The 17,167-nt window shown below is 34.3% G+C and overlaps 2 protein-coding genes across 4 annotated transcripts; one reads left to right on the top strand and one right to left on the bottom strand.

Annotated features, from left to right (window-relative positions):
• The first annotated feature begins 7,377 nt into the window (after positions 1-7,377).
• LOC107933660 (phosphopantetheine adenylyltransferase) lies at positions 7,378-10,485 on the top strand. 3 transcript variants are annotated; one of them, XM_016865925.2, is made up of 8 exons: positions 7,378-7,525; positions 7,715-7,760; positions 8,174-8,294; positions 8,405-8,476; positions 9,092-9,151; positions 9,559-9,653; positions 9,984-10,053; positions 10,180-10,485. In XM_016865925.2, the coding sequence occupies exons 3-8, from the start codon at positions 8,175-8,177 to the stop codon at positions 10,300-10,302; spliced, it is 540 nt and encodes a 179-aa protein (XP_016721414.1). In that variant the 5' UTR covers positions 7,378-7,525; positions 7,715-7,760; position 8,174; the 3' UTR covers positions 10,303-10,485. The 3 variants fall into 3 exon arrangements, with proteins under 3 accessions (XP_016721414.1, XP_016721413.1, XP_016721415.1); XM_016865924.2 differs by having other exon boundaries at positions 7,403-7,612; XM_016865926.2 differs by having other exon boundaries at positions 7,502-7,612; positions 8,386-8,476.
• Positions 10,486-10,937: 452 nt separating this feature from the next.
• Positions 10,938-14,342, bottom strand: LOC107933659 (26S proteasome regulatory subunit 6B homolog). Its single transcript, XM_016865923.2, is given in 7 exon segments — positions 10,938-11,256; positions 11,364-11,447; positions 11,636-11,788; positions 11,899-12,057; positions 12,153-12,262; positions 12,265-12,382; positions 13,772-14,342. Coding segments are annotated over 7 exon segments (1,260 nt in total). The 5' UTR covers positions 14,273-14,342; the 3' UTR covers positions 10,938-11,121.
• Positions 14,343-17,167: the final 2,825 nt, after the last annotated feature.

Below are 17,167 nucleotides of genomic sequence, written 5' to 3' on the forward strand. Positions count from 1 at the left end.
CATACAAATAATGTCTCCAAATCTTCAATGCAAATACAATTGCAGCTAGCTCTAAATCATGTGTCGGATAATTTTTCTCATGTGGCTTCAATTGTCTAGAGGCATAAGCAATTACCTTTCCTTCCTGCATGAGTACACAACCGAGCCCATTCAAGGATGCATCACTGTAAATCACAAATTCTTTACCCGGTTCCGGCTGTACTAAGATAGGAGCTTCCGTCAACAATGCCTTTAACTTGTCAAAACTTTGTTGGCACTTCTCAGTCTATTCAAACTTAACATCCTTCCGTAGCAGTCTCGTCAACGGGGTAGCTATCATGGAAAATCCCTCCACAAATCGTCTATAATATCTGGCAAGACCAAGAAAACTTCTAACTTCTGATACATTTCTAGGAGGCTTCCAATCAACAATGGCTGCAATCTTACTCGTATCAACCTTAATACCTTCACCTGAGACAATATGTCCAAGAAAACCAACTTCTCGTAACCAGAACTCACTTTTGCTGAACTTGGCATACAACTGATTATCTCTCAGAATTTGTAAAACTGTTCTCAAATGCTCTGCATGCTCAGTCTCATCATGAGAATAAATCAAAATATCATCAATGAACACAACTACAAACTTATCTAAGTATGGTCTAAAAATTCAGTTCATTAAGTCCATGAAAATGGCAGGAGCATTAGTCAAGCCAAATGGCATCACAAGGAACTCATAATGACCATACCTAGTCCGGAAAGCAGTCTTCAGGACATCTGACTCTTTAACTCGCAACTGATAGTATCCGGATCTCAAATCTATCTTGGAAAACACAGTAGCTCCCTTCAATTGATCAAACAAATCATCAATTCTAGGCAATGGATACTTGTTCTTTACTGTTACCTTGTTAAGTTGCCGATAATCTATGCACAATCTCATCGATCCGTCTTTTTTTTCACAAACAGCACTGGTGCACCCCATGGTGAACTACTGGGTCTTACAAAGTCTTTATCTGTTATTTCCTGCAACTGAGCTTTCAATTATTTCAATTCCAATACAGCCATTCTATAAGGAGCAATAGAAATGGGCGTGGTACCTGGAATCAACTCCATACCAAACTCAACTTCTCTAACAGGAGACAAACCTGGTAGTTCTTCCGGAAACACATCGGGAAACTTACATACCACATGCACTGATTCAATTTTCAATTCTGGATCTTTAGTGTTCAACACAAAAGCAAGATAAGCTTCATACCATTTTCTCAAGTATTTCTGAGCAGACATAATAAAAATTATGGGAAATGAACTATCTGACTCTTCTGAATTAACCCGAAGAATTTCACCATTTTCACACTTCAACTCAATGAATTTCTTTCCACAATTCATTATCACATCATGTGTAGTCAACCAATCCATACCAAGAATCACATCAAACTCATCAAATGGCAATAGCATGAGATCGACCGGAAAACAGCAGCCTCTAATCATTAAAGGACAATTTCTACATACTTTATCTACTAATACATGCTTGCCTAATGGATTCGATACTTTAATCACAAATTCTGTAGATTCTATAGGCATACTTATACTAGGCATCAATTTTATACAAACATAAGAATGAGTCGAACCAGGATCAATCAGAGCAATGACATTAATATCATGTAGAGAAAATGTACCCGAAATCACATCGGGGGAGGATGCCTCTTTGCGTGTACGAATAGCATAAGTTCTTGCAGGCGCTCTAACATCTGGTCTCACAGCCGAATCTCTAGAGGTACCTCTGTTACTTGCTCCTACTCCCGGTTGCCTCGGTGATCTGCCTCTAGTAAGAGCATTTCCGGATCTAGCACTCTGTGTTACCTCTCGGCTAGCCACTTCTGGACATTCTCGTACAAAATGATCTGGAGCACCACATTTATAGCAAACATTTTCGCCTGCCCGACAAGGACCATAATAAAGTCTACCACACCGTGGACACCCTGATCTACCCTGTCTGATATTACCTGCACTCGTAGTCGAGGTGGTCTGAGCCTTCGGATCCTTAAATCTGCTACCTCTATTCTGACTAGATTGCCCTGTCGAAAAGCTAGATTTGGTAGAAAATTCTTTGGGCCTCTTGGATGTAGCCTGAAATGATCTGCTCATCTGTCTCTTCTTTGTATCTTGTGTCTCTGTCTCAACTTTGCCTTTTCTTTTTAATAGCTCATCTGCCTTACAGGCTCTCTCAACTAAAATAACGAACTCTTTTATTTCTAGGACACCCACTGACAGTCGGATATCATCATTTAACCCATCCTCAAACCTTTTACACGTGATAGCCTCTGTGGACACACATTCTTGAGCATATTTACTAAGCCTGACAAATTCACGCTCATAATCGGTCACCGTCATATTGCCTTGTTTCAATTCCAGGAATTCCTTTCTCTTTTGGTCAATAAACCTCTGACTGATGTACTTTTTACGAAATTCTTCCTGAAAGAAATCCCAAGTGACCCTTTTTTTCGGTACAACTGATACAAGTGTCTTCCACCAGTAGTAGGCTGAGTCTCTAAGAAGTGATACTACACATTTCATACATTCCTCGGGTGTTCAAGATAATTCGTCAAAGACTCTGATAGTATTTTCTAACCAAAATTCTGCTCTTTCTGCATCATCATCTTTTGTTGCTCGGAACTCTTCTGCCCCTTGTTTCCTGATTCTATCAACTGGTGGCTTCTCTCTTGCCACTGTACCTGTGACTGGGGAAGCTTGAGCTACATAGGTAGCCTGAGAATTATGAGCGGGTGGAGGTCTAACTGCCGGATTCGTACGAACGAACTCGGCAAATAAATCATTCGAAGCTCGAAAGAGAGCTTCTCGAGTCACTCCTCCCTGATCAACTATTACTGGCCTATTCTCAGATGGCGCTGCCCCTTCTGTGGAAGCAGGTGCATTACTTTCTACATCATCATCACCAGCTCGCCCGGGATCCATTACTATAAAAAAATATTTAAAAAAAATTGTCAGGAGTCGTCACACTATCAAAATACAAGTATGGCATGTATAGCTAGACTTTTTCTCACACTAACTGTTCCGAGAATCTACTAAACCTGCTCTGATACCAATAAATGTAACACTCCTTACCCGAGACTGTTGCCAGAATCGAGCACGAGGCATTACTAAACTTAATCTATCACTTAAATAGTTTTAAATTGTTTATTTAAGCTTTTCGGAATGTGCTGCCATTCTGTATCGTTGTCGCCTAAAAATTCATATCTTGAGTTTAGAAACTCGAAATTAAGATCCGTAAATTTTCCCTGAAACTAAACTCATATATCTATCTATTGATTTTTTTCATAGATTTTTGACTTGGCCAATTAGTACAGTTTATTAGTTAAAGTTTCTCCTGTTTCAAAACTCAACTGCACTAACCTCTTCTTACTACAAACCATGTTTATTCCTGTACAAAATTCATATCACTAAGCCATTTGTTTCTCTTAAAACTAGACTCAACAAGGATTATAACCATATAAAGTAAACCTTCTAATTAGTCTTGTACAATTTATGGTGAATTTCCAAAGTTGAAACAGGGGATCCAGAAATTGCTCTGACCCTGTTTCACTAAAACTCAGATATCTCATAAAATATAATAACTTTACCTATTTTTCTTATTCCATAAGAAAATAGACATAATAATATTTAATTTAATATATTATTCATCTTCAAAATATGTTTCTAAAATTTTTAGTGATTTTTCAAAGTTACGTCATTTCTGTTACTTGAATCTGTTTTTAGGCTACTTTCACATTTTTCATAATTTTCATGTGATAATCACCATTCAATCATACATATTAATAAACATGCTTATCATCGGTCATTTTTATTAGCTAATCACTAGCAAGTATTTACACATCATTCATTGTTCATATTATACCAAAAGTAGCTAAGTTTCTATACATGCCATATACAAAACAAAACGTCTAATTATACCGAGTTATTTCTTTGATAGTGTGATCGGCCTCCGACGTTTCCTTCGATCCCCGAGTGGCTAGATAAGTACTATAAGAAGAAGAAAATAAAGAGATTAAGCACTAGGCTTAGTAAGCTTACAAGCAAATAAATCACAGTATTCAACATAATGGATAATTATGCATAATATCATCTAACATCATAAATTTCTTTACTTCTCAATTTCTATCTTCTTCTTTATTCTCTTACCTTCTTTCTTACCTGGCCTTTCCTTTTTCATAAATATAATCTACTTTTCTTTTGCTGTTAATTCACTGTAATTTAACTCGTATCCTGACCCGTTGAACCACTCAGAATACTAAGGATACTGGGGTCGTTTCTGTCTATCAATATCCTGCCAATGCCATGTCTTTGACATAAACTTACATGAATTATTCCTGTCTCCAATGCCATATATAATATGGACTTACATGGCTCAATCCTGTCTCCAAAGCCATATTTCTAATATGGACTTACATGGCTCATTTCTGTTCTGTCCTGTCAACCCTAATATCCTAACATTCCTAGGGTTCAACCGGGGCTTTTTAACACTTTTCCTCTGTCACTTTGCCTTAAATTCGACTTTAAATATTTTCATAACATAAATATATAAATGCTGGAAATTGACAATAATAATGTAAAATAAAATAATATTGCATTTATTTACTGTAAACTTACCTCGATACAAAATGTGACTAAACTTTACAATTTAGTCTTTTACTTTTTCTTTTCCCCGATCTACTCCCGAATTTCGCTCTTCTTGATCTATAATAGCAAATTTAGCTTATTTAATATCAACATTTATCAAAACATCCCTTTACTCAAACTTTGGAAAAATTACATTTTTGCCCCTAAACTTTCACATATTTTCACTTTTGCCCTAAGGCTCGTAAATTAAACTTCATCCTATTTTCTTATGTTTTATGATATGCTGATCATTTTTTCCTTCTATGATAACATCAAATTCACACACTAACATGTACTTATGACTATTAGGTATTTTTACCGATTAAGCTTTTTTACTCATTTTCACTTAAAACCAAGTAGCACAAGTTGTCTAACATAATTTAAAACCTCGTATTCCATCATAAAACATCAAAATACACAAATTTTACCTATGAGTTTTTTTCCAAATTTGATTCCTAACTTAAATTATTGCAAGCATAAGCTTTATCGAGCTACCGGGACTTCAAAAACGTAAAGATCATTAAAAACGGGGCTTGGAATCACTTACTATGAAGCTTGAAAGTTGAAGAAACCCCAACTATGGAGAGAGGTAAGGTTCGGCTGGTAACTTGAAGAAGATGATACAATTTTGTCATCTTTTTACCTTTTTATTAATGTTAATAACCAAATGACCAAAATGCCCCTCCTTACTAAACTTTCAAAAATTCCTTCCATGTCCTAATTTTGTCCATGAACTTAAAATTGGTCAAATTACCATTTAAGATCTCCTAATTAATATTCCAAAACAATTTCATACTAAAAACTTCTAGAATGCAAGTTTTGCTAATTATTCGATTTAGTCCCTAACCTCAACTTAAGCACTTTATGCATAGAATTTTATCACGAAATTTTCGCACAATCATGTAATCATACCATGAACCTCAAAATAATAATAAAATAAATTTTTCTACCCCGGATTTGTGGTTTCGCAACCACTATTCCGTTTAGGCCCTATTTCGGAATGTTACAGACATAATTAACGAAACAACTATATAGTGATAAGTGATGTACTACATATGCCTGATGTTCACATTTTACTACAACAATACATATTTAAAAATTAAAAAATCTCAAAAATAAAAAAAAATTATAAAGTTTTGAAATTTGTTAAAAATTATTTTAAAGTTAATAAAAACATCTAGAATGTTCATAGACAAATGGTTGTCCGAGTAATTGAACCTGGACAACCATTTGTCCAAGATCATTTTGAACATTTTTTGAATACTTTTTATTGATTTTTAATAATTTTAAAAATTTCAATAATTCTTAGCAACTTTTAAATAAATCTCCACATTATTATAATTTTTCTGAAAAAATATGTCCACAACAAAATGAACTAGCACAACTATTTATTTAAGTCCATACTAGAGTGGTTTTTTAAATAATTATGAAGTAAATTTATTTATGTTTAGAAATTTTTTTAATTTTTAAAATATTATTATTTAAGGTACACATGGCAGGCCACGTGTTAGTGAATTTTTAGTAGAAAGATTACTAGAGGAGACCAAATGTAATCCGAATCTTAGTGCTATTAGTTAATCCTACTCATCATTTAATTTCATGCCACTTACAATAAAAAAATTTAATCATCACTTAATAACACATATGAATAGAATTTTTAACAAAATAGTTAATTTGTACTTTTTTTTAACATATAGCAGCTAATTTACTCATTTTTAGTTGATAAAGCAAAACACATTAAACTCCTAGTAAAAATTTTTTTTATGGTACTTTTATCACGGGATAAATTATATTATTACTAAAGTGTTTTTATCTTTTTTATATTTTTATATAATAAGAAATTCATAGAATTGAATTTACGAGAAAATAAATTTGACAGTTAACTTTCATTTCAACTAAAGATTAATTTACTTTTTATATAAGGTTTTAGTGAATATATTTATCACAAAATTCTTTTCTTCAAAAGTCGTATATATATAGAAGTCAGGATATTTCAAAAAATGGATTCTCGAGTTTCCGGGTCAAACTTTTTATTAATTTTCAAGTTCCTTCAATAAGTATTGTTTAGAATACGTTTTCTTTTTGTATAAGGTTCTGATTATTAAATTTTTCGTGATGAGGGAAGAGATTCTGTTTAAATTTGGCTCCATTGATATCGAATTTAGTGTAATATTTTAACTTTTTTTTCCTTAATATATATAATACAAAACTTTTAACTATAAGCTCATTCACTGTACTTCTTCAATGAAAAAAATTCCTAAAAGCTTGAGAAAAATGTTGGGAGGCTTGTCCTATTTATAGATGAAAGAAAAAGCATAAAAAGGCGCTTAAAATGCTATGTGGAAGTGTTGGTGACGATGGTAACAAGCCGACCGCCTTCATGGAAGGGAGGAAGGAAGATAAGAGAAAGGAGAAAGAAAACAGAAGGAAGAAGAACAGAGGACAGCAAAGGAGGTGAATGGGAGGGGAAAGATCATCAAGAGAGAAGGGAGAGGAGAGTGTAGGAAGGAGAGGGGGGCCGACGACTGCCATAAGACCACCACCGCCGATTGAAACTGGCAAAAAGAGACTTCTCGATGTTACAAAATGATAGATAAAAATACAGGGACTAGAAGAGAACTCTATCGTGACTCATGTATTCACGACAATATACCAAATACTAAGCCTTTATAAAAATCTGATTTTGTGTTATTGGTCGAACTATTAACCTAATCACTAATTTATTTAACCTGTTTAACTAACCGATCGGGAGATCCTTGTCATGTCGGGGGAGCGGATCGGACAAACATTCTAATTAAAAAAACAAAGTTTTTGACACGTGGTCATCTCTATGTCACGTGTGCTTGAGGGATACGCTTGACTGGTTTAAAGAATGGTACTGGGTTTCTCCCTTTCTGGGTGTCCTTCCCAAAAATTTTTATTTTGCTTCGGTTTCCCCGCAACCAAACATATACTTCACACTGTAAATCATATTGCATTCTCTCTCTCTCTCTCTCTCTCTCTCTCTCTCGTTCTATGGATGGAAAGGGGTTTTTGATCGAATTTTAAATTATTTTCTTTGCAGGTATCTGATAGAGCAAAGAAATATTAGAAACACCAAGAAGAAAAAGGTACAAAACTTTAATATTTAGTATTATGTTTTCCATAATTGTTTGGAGTTTGGATCCAAAACTTGTGGGGTTTATTTATTTTCATTTGTTTGATTTAATATGGAAGGGAGCAATTCTTTCTGCATCCCATAAAGCTAAAAGTTTGCATTTTTCATAAAAAATATAAAAAAAATCTGTAGTTGGCATGGTTATGGGTAACTTTGATCAATCACATTCTAAATTCATTTTCTCATGCCAAAAAAGGGCAGTATACAAGAGAGATAATGGCGTCCTTTAAATCTTGCGTACCCCAAACATAAAACAGGATAAGATCATCAAACTCTTTTCATTTTCTGAAGAGAAGAGAGATGGGGAGGGAGGGAGGGAGAAGAAAAGGTCTCCTTTGTTTTCTGATATTTGTTTTTGCTTTTCAGAATGGCAATTTTGGAGGAATCAGTAGTGGATTCAAAGATTTCTCCACCAAATTCATATGGAGCTGTAGTTCTTGGCGGCACGTTTGATCGCTTACACGATGGTCATCGCCTCTTCCTCAGAGTAAGCATTTAAAAAAAAAAAATCTCTAGTTCTCGCTTTCAGCTTTCTTTTTCTTTCAAAATTTTCATCTGAACGGATCAAATTTCAAAAGAAGTGTGCATTGTCAACAGTCATCAGCTGAGTTGGCTAGGAGCCGGATTGTAGTTGGAGTTTGTGATGGGCCAATGTTGACAAACAAACAGGTAAATGCTGAGTTGTGTTTTCTTAGGGGCGATTGTGCGTAATAACGTAATGAACTGCTATTATATGTGGTTTTAGTCATTGATAACTGATTTTTCATTGGAGAAAACTTCAGAGAGATGAGTAGCAATTTTGTCTAGCTTAACTGAAATCAGTTTGAAAGGAAACAGATTTTATGTCTGAACTCTGTTGTAGTTTGATATAAGTTCCTTCTCTAGACTGTATTACTTATTGCAAAATCCCTTTCTGTAAGAGTTGTGATGAGCACCAAAACCCTATTTATTCCTAAACATTACTAGTTAAATGATGTACGTATTTCAACTTGTTGCTTTTTGTCACATGTCCATGATGGTAAGCCGTTTGTGCGGAATTGGTTGAGTTATTACTCCATTATGGTCCTTTCAAAGAGGTGCTTTGCAAACTGTTATTACATTCTAGCAAAAAAGTGGATGCACCCTTGAAGTAAATCTGTATCACTGCCGTATAAATTTAGACCTATTTTAATGTAAGAGATGATGTTTTCCATTTGAGACATCAAGATATTATGCTTTATTTTTATTCCAAGCTGTTGAAATTCCAATATTACATGATATATATATTGTTTTTTGTTTCTGTAGTACTCTGATTTAATAGAGCCCATTGAGGAAAGGATGCATAATGTGGAATGTTATATAAAGGTAAATGAAGGAATATCTTGTTAATGTCTTGCATGTTGAGCCAGAAAAATGTATTTATTCGATTAATGCATTTTATTTCTGTGATTGCACCGCCATTTTTTTAATTCAACTGGAGTTGAATGTTGTATGCCAGCTTGAAGTGAGGCTGCACTAAGGTTAATGGATATAGATGGCGTGTATCAAGTTGCATGTGTTTCCCTTGCCTGTCATTATGTTGTGTGTCAGCTAGATGACACTGCATCACCTTTTATCTAGTGTTCTATATCTATTCAAAGAGTTAAGAGAGAAAGAAAAATAACACAGTACACCATTCTTTCAACCTGAGGTGTTATTTATTGGATTTTTTTTTGTATAATTTGTTAGCTTCTTTTCTTTGGATAGTATTGAATTTGTTTATACTTGTGCAGTCTATCAAACCTGAGCTGGTTGTGCATGTTAGACCGATTACAGATCCATACGGCCCTTCAATTGTTGATGAGAATTTAGATGCCATTGTTGTCAGGTTTGTACTTGACCAGCATGTTTTTAGTCTTGTAAAATAAAGCTTACAGAGCATTTCCTTTTTGGTGTGGTGTATAGAAAAATAGTTGTTTTATATGAGTTGTGTCAGTTCGCCTTTCAGGCCTTTAGTCTTGTCTGGCTATACGTCGATAGTTCATAGGTGTTCTCTGTTTTTTAACCTAGTCGGCTTTGCCAATTGGGGTTTATTTCTGTAGTTGATAGAAATGTGGTTATGTTAATGCAAGCTGAATCTCCAAGGATATTATACTGTTTTTATTGCTTAAGTAGTCATGGTCTCGCACATGCTTTGATTGGTTTTAATTCTCTGCAGCAAGGAGACAATACCAGGTGGAATATCGGTCAATAGAAATAGAGCTGACAGAGGCCTTTCACAACTAAAGGTTAGAATTTCTGGGTTTCATTTTCTTTATTCATGTGATGAGGATGAATATATATATTAAGTTGAAGCAAATTCTGTATTGGAACTAGTAAGGAGTTGGCTTTATATGTATCATGGAGTTGTGCAGATTGAAGTTGTTGATCTAGTTTCTGAAGAGTGTAGCCAAGATAAGCTTAGCTCAACAACATTAAGGAAGCTGGAGGCTGAGAAACAGCAAGGGAAGGGTAAGCATGATGATGAGTCGAGGTAATGCCAATGTTGAGAAAGGTTAGGAAACCATTTTTATAGCAAGGTGTCCACAAGAGATTCCTCAATTACTGCAATGTCTATGTATGTACATATCATTATCACATTCTACAATGTGTTTTATACCGTCTTCTAAATGAAATTGAGAAGCACAAGTATGAAGTCTCAAGGAATAAATATTTTTATAAAGTAGGTGTATTCTTACTTTTCTCTTTAGATTATATGTGCTCCTATCGTTTCCTTGAACGAAGTACTAAATTTTATCATCCATTAATAATTTTCAACAATAACATAAAACAGAAAACAAGAACTACTTAGCAAGTATATTAAATGTTTATTCTAGGCAACTTTCTTGTTGTAATTAAATAAATGTCGACTTTTTTTGTTGGAATTTAATAGATCCACCGGGTAGGGCTTTTACGGTAAGCACTCTGATAAATTTAGATTTACAAGACATAAGTCATTGAAAGAAATTACCTCATTATTTTTTATAAATGCTATGAATATATATATCATTTGACTGCAAATCTTTTTACAATCTACATCAATTTGTGTTCTTATAAAAGCATTACTCAATTATAATATTTATTGTATATTTTGTAATATGTTATGTAACACGAATTAGTGTAAAAATATTGATGCTGTAAAAGTATAATAATTTTAAAATCTAAAATCAATGATAAACACTTGACAAGTTAAACTATGTCCATAAACGAATATAACTAAAGAAATAGTTTACAACTTAAATTGATTTGTACATCAGCGTCAGCAACATCTTGAAAACTCCATTTTCAATATCCATAGCGCACTCCATATTCATTAATCATTTATAGAACTCAAAGTCAGTGTCAGGCTTCTTCACATTTGTTCTGTAACCCTTTTCGAAGTCCTTGGGAAGTATCACATATCGGTTCTTGCGAACCGCATGCATTCCAGCTTCCTGGCAGATGGCAGCAATCTGTCCGATTCCAACATGCATTCAAATAATGAGTGAAAAAGATTTCAAGAACAAATCTAGAAAGAGAGACACATAGAATGCTATGATAGATAGTATTCACAACCAACCTCGGCAGCACTAATTTTATCAGGCCGACTAACATAATCCTCCAAGTCAACCTCATCGCTTAGGTTCATTTTAGCAGTGCAAACCTGTGAAAGGTAAAGATCACCTTAAATACAGCCAACAAAACAAAATGCAACCTTTCCTACTCTCATCTAACCAGGATGGATAAACAGAATGAAAGGAAAATACACAACTAGAAACAATCACCAATCACACTGAAATGTACTAGTGACAATAATGACATGGACATAGATATACATATTGCCCTACTTGCCTGGAAAACAAGCCTCTTCTGCCTTCTATCAGGCAAAGGGAACTCAATCTTCCTATCAAGCCTTCCAGGACGAAGAAGTGCAGGGTCCAAAGTGTCTGCTCGATTGGTTGCCATAATGACCTTAACATTCACAGTCTGGTCAAATCCGTCCATCTAGAAATAGTTTGGAGAAAATGGTTAAGTAAATTTCAACTTCCTCAGACATTTTGAATGACACTGTATTTTGCAGAACCACGTCAAGAAATTCCTTAAGTCATACATACCTGATTCAGAAGTTCCATGAGGATTCGCTGAACTTCTCTATCAGCTCCAGTTTGGGCATCAAACCTAGCAGTAGCAATGGCATCCACCTCATCAATAAAGATAATAGCAGGAGCATTTTCTTTAGCAAGACGGAACACATCACGAACCATCCGTGGGCCCTGAAACAGTAACAATGCTCGAGGTTATTATCCGCCAACAGAAGAAGAGAACCGACACTAAATAACAATATGAGTAACGTGAACTGTAGCCTTACCTCGCCCAAATATTTTTGAACAAATTCAGATCCAACAACTCTAATGAAGGCTGCAGTTGTATGGTTAGCAACAGCCTTTGCAAGCATTGTTTTCCCAGTGCCAGGGGGCCATAGAGTAAAACACCACGAGGAGGGTCTATCCCAATCTGCTTGTAAAGCTCATGATGAGTCAATGGTAACTCTACAGCCTCACGGATTTCCTGCTTTTGAATGTCACATCCTCCAATATCCTAAGTGAATAGAAGAGAACAAAGTCTCAGATACAGGGAACAACCACCAAAACATAACAATTGTCATTTTTATTCCGAGAAAGGAAGATATGTACTCTAACAGAGTCTGTTTAGTCTATTACAGCAGAGGACTAACACTGACAATAACTTATCCCCAAATCAAAATAATACAAGAATCTTAAATTTCAAATATGTAGTTGGTTCAAATTAAATAGTTGAAAATTGAATATAAATTTACAATATTAGAAAGACACAAATGACTACAAATCATGTAAGATACTCAAAACATCCCTTGCTTTGTTTTAATACAGTAACCAGTGAAACGACAAGAACATTTTAAAATGAAATAAATAACCAGTCAAGAATGACAATACTATCCTTCCACTCATTCTACATGTGAAATTCAAGAAACCACTGAAAATGGCACAAATTCAGTGTGGAACCCATCAGTTTTAAAATAACATAGTTTCATTATTCAAGAATAGGGCTGTAATCTACCCAAACATGGCTCAAGCTCGATAGTGTTTTATTTCTAAGATTAAGCTTGGCTTAAGATATGATCGAACTGCTCAATTAATCTCAGTTACTCCATTCCCATACTTGAGCTCAAGCTCAAATTAAGCTTTTGCACATGCAATTTTGAATATTAAACTATATATAAAATGCTCAATTGGGCTTGTGAGCTACTCGAAGCAGGTATTAAGTTGCTCAAATTCGACCCTCGCATTATCTTGAGTTGCTTGAGCTCAAACTCAGTTTGATAAATACTGTATCAAGCTTGAGTTTTTTGCGATTCAAATCCAAATAACTTGCGAGCACAAATGTCTCGTTTACACTCCTATTCAAGAACTAGTGACACAACCCAAAATTTTAGGCCAACCCTGGAATATTGAAGCATATTTTAGTTATTAAGGTAAATTCCCCACATAACAGATGGAATTTGCTTCACTTTATATTCCAAGCTTATGTTAATCTGGCTAAAAGTCCAATAAACCAATACAGAGGAGCTCATGAAAGGTGCAAATTTTGTCTAACATATGGTAGCTTCAAATTCAAACATCAAATTATTTAAGAGTGTAAAAAGGAAAAAGACTCAAATACTATTCAATTCTTCTTACTTTTCAGCAAAACTAACCTTATCTAATTGTCAAACCCAAAACCCCATATTCTCCTGACTGTGGCATACAAAAATCCTAGTTTTTTTTTTTTTTTAACTACACACCCAAACAAATCGATTAACACGAGAATTGAGGCTGCAAGGTATAATAAAAAAAAGGACCTAATACCAATCAATCATCGCAAACAGATAACCTATATCCTAAAAATAAATCAATAAACTACCAAGCTTCAGAACAGATGAAATTAAAAGAAAGAAGATAAGAAACTGACATTGTAAGTAACATCGGGCTTCTCAGATTGGCTAAGCAGAGAAATACTGGAATCAGCCTCGGGAGGCAACACGTCAACAAGGGCATTGGAGTGTCGGTGAAGAGCCACAGAAGCCGAGGGCTTTAACAGCTCTCTGTTAATGGTGCTCAATATCCTGACATAGTAATTGGAGCCGGTGGTGGAACCGACGATTCCGTTGTTCTGATTGACCATCTCCATGAACTGGCCGATGACCAAAGGCACCGACTGGATTCGCTTGACTTCCTCCTGAGCCCTCAAAAGCTCTCTCTTGAGATTCTTCTGCTCATCCTTTACGTACTCTTCTTGGATGTCTATGAACTCCAATTGCCTTTGAAGGGATTTCAGCCTACTGTACAGATCGTCCTCATCGGCACCCAAGGGAGGGTCCATTGTCAGGCACTTGCCGAGGTCGGTTCCTGTGACGGGGAATGGTGCCTCTGCCGAGGATTTCGGTTCCGCCACCACCGTTGAGGCTGCCATTTACTTTCTCCGACTTTTGAATTTGGATTGAAGAACAAGAAAAGGTCACAACAGAAGTTAAATAAAAATCGAATGGGATAAAGGACACCTTTGTTTATTATATACTGGCAGCAAAAATGGCTCCATGTACAGGTGTCCCTGGTCAGGGTCGGATTGAATTTAGGTCGGGCCGAGTTGAAATGCGAATATTTTTATCCAAGTTCAATTCTAATCAAGTCTGGCCTATCGGGTCAGGTGGGTTATCCAATCTTTGAAAAGGTTAATTTCACCTCTAACTTGGATTTAAAATTACATTCTGATTACTTAATTTTGATAAAAATATTTCTTCAGTTTTTTTAATTTTAAAATTGAGAAAATTAATTTTTTTTAAAATATTTAGAATAATTTAATTTCTGTTAATTTAAAAATTAAGTAATTAAATATTAATTGTGTTTGTTCAAAATAGTATAGAAGTTTGTTCAAAACGACATGTATTTTCGAATATAAATACTATGGGTGAAGCATTTTATCGTGGATGAAGTTTCGACTTATAAAATAAATTGAATTCCGAGTTAGTCAAATCGAGTTATTTGAGCTAACTCAAATAAGTAATTTGAATTTCGAGTTTAAATCGAGTTAAATTTTACAATTCGAATAATAGATTGGTGTAAATAATCATTTGATAATTGTCAATTTTGAAAATGAACAAATTGATTTCTCTCAATAAAAATTACAAAAAAAAAATTCAAAATATTTATAAAATTTCCAAAAATTTATATAATCTTTTTAAAATTATTCTAAAAAATATATAAAGAAAATTAAAATTTTAAAAATTTTCTAAATTAATAATTTTGGACCTAAATAAATTAATTAATAATTCAAGTTTATCTATCTAAATTTATTATTACTTTGTTTTGAAGAAGTTTTTAAATATATATGGTTTTAAAGTTATGTGCTCCAACGTAAAATTAGTTATATTGTAACAAGATTTTAATTTAACATGTTTAATTTTTTAATTTAACTCGAACAATTTCACTTGAATTTCATTTTACTCGACTTAATTTACAAAAATTTCAAATCGAGTTAAGATGATAAAATAAGACTCGTCAACTCGAAATTTTTTCATTTAATTAGATCGAACGCTCATCCCTAGTGCTATATTATCTCATTTCTATAAGATTGATTTATCAATCACTTTTGAAGTTGTGGATGAATTTTTTATAAAGTTTCGGTCATTCTCTTGTTTTTATATATAAAAGAGTATTTATTTTAACTTCTTAATGAAGAGTTATTTTACAACATTCCATAAATTGAAGGTTATTAAGTGAATTTACGTATAAGAATAAGATCGAAACATCCAAATTTATGTTGTAATTCTGTAATTGATTCTTCCATAGACATAGATTAAAAACCCGATCTACATAAAACAATTGGGTTACATTTTTGCTGTTGTTTCATTAGGTACGAGAATCTTGCAACCAAACAATTTTAGAACCCAATGCAAATGGTAATAACAGTGAAGAGCTTTCATACAACTGATTGAACCAAGAGATCATTACAAAAGGGATCTCAAGAGATACCAAAAGCAAAAGTAAACATTGCAAAGTCCCTAAGTCAAACCATAAAATTGCTTTAGACTGTTTTGAAATGCAGGAGTTGCAGGAGTTTTGTATACAACGTACCATCCCTGTTCTGTAGGGTGTGTTGTTCCAATAGGGTCGGAAGCGTGTAAATTATTGTACTAAAAAATCACACAAAGTTCAATTCCCAGGGAAGAGAGGTGGATCACATGGATCTCTTAAATACCAAGTCTTTCCTTAGTCAGAATATCCCTTCTATAGTAATTTAATAGCACAATTAAATACTACTATTATACCTTCAAATATTGAAAGAAAAATAGGACAAGAAAGAACACAAGAGTTTTAACGAGGTTTGGTAAATTATACCTACGTCCTCGGGCACTAACACCAGATGATAACTTTACTATCTTCAAAATATTACAAACAAATAGAATTCCTTAAGAATTCTCAAATGGGAGAAGAAAGAAAACTAAGAGAGAAAGATTGGTTGGGATGGTGTAAATGAGAAATGGTTAGGCCTATTTATAGTTGAGGTTCAGGGACTAACTTGCAAATGGCCTAAAAAATTAGGGACCAAAATTGCAATTATCCCATTCAACTTTAAACAACTTGCCTACCATTTTTTTCTTTCGGTGCCACTTGCACCTCCCATTTTTTTAACTTTTCAACACCCCTTTTAATTTGACTTTTCAACAATATCCACCTTGAAGATTTGATTAGGATAATCACATCTTCACACACTTCCTTCAACTCCCCAAATTCGATAAAGTTATCTTTTGTAGTGCCTCCAAATGCGCTCTTGAGCGCCATACACCTGAAGGTGCTCAAATTCTTAAGATGTTAATCAAGTTCAAACAATGATTAAACTTGATTGTTGTTACCACCTTGGTCATCATATCTGCGGGATTATCTACTGTCGGAATCTTCTGAAGTAGAATTTTTCCTTTTTCAAAGACTTCCCGCACAAAAGTGATATCTTACGTCGATATGCTTGGTTCTTGAATGATAGACTTGATTTTTCGCTAAATGAATAGCGCTCTGACTGTCACAATATAAACTTATGTGACTTTGAACAACTCCTAAGTCTTTCAACAATCCATTAAGCCAAATAGCCTCCTTAACAGCTTCTGTAACTGCCATATATTCTGCCTCTGTAGTAGACACAGCTACTGTAGACTGTAAGGTAGACTTCCAACTCACTGGGGCTTTCGCAAGAGTAAACAGATACCCCGTAGTTGAACGACGTTTATCTAAATCACCAGTAAAGTCGGAATCAACATATCCAACTACAAACTGACCAAGTGCTTCATCCTGTTCAAAAATTAAACCAACATCT

This window comes from Gossypium hirsutum, chromosome A09 (genome assembly GCF_007990345.1).
Source record: "Gossypium hirsutum isolate 1008001.06 chromosome A09, Gossypium_hirsutum_v2.1, whole genome shotgun sequence".
NCBI lineage: Eukaryota > Viridiplantae > Streptophyta > Magnoliopsida > Malvales > Malvaceae > Gossypium > Gossypium hirsutum.

Coding starts and splice junctions, on each gene's coding strand:
- LOC107933660 (XM_016865925.2), top strand. CDS start 8,175: ATGGCAATTTTGGAGGAATCAGTAGTGGATTCAAAGATTTCTCCACCA. Junction 9,152..9,558: donor ATGTGGAATGTTATATAAAG/GTAAATGAAGGA, acceptor ATACTTGTGCAG/TCTATCAAACCTGAGCTGGT. Junction 9,654..9,983: donor TTAGATGCCATTGTTGTCAG/GTTTGTACTTGA, acceptor AATTCTCTGCAG/CAAGGAGACAATACCAGGTG.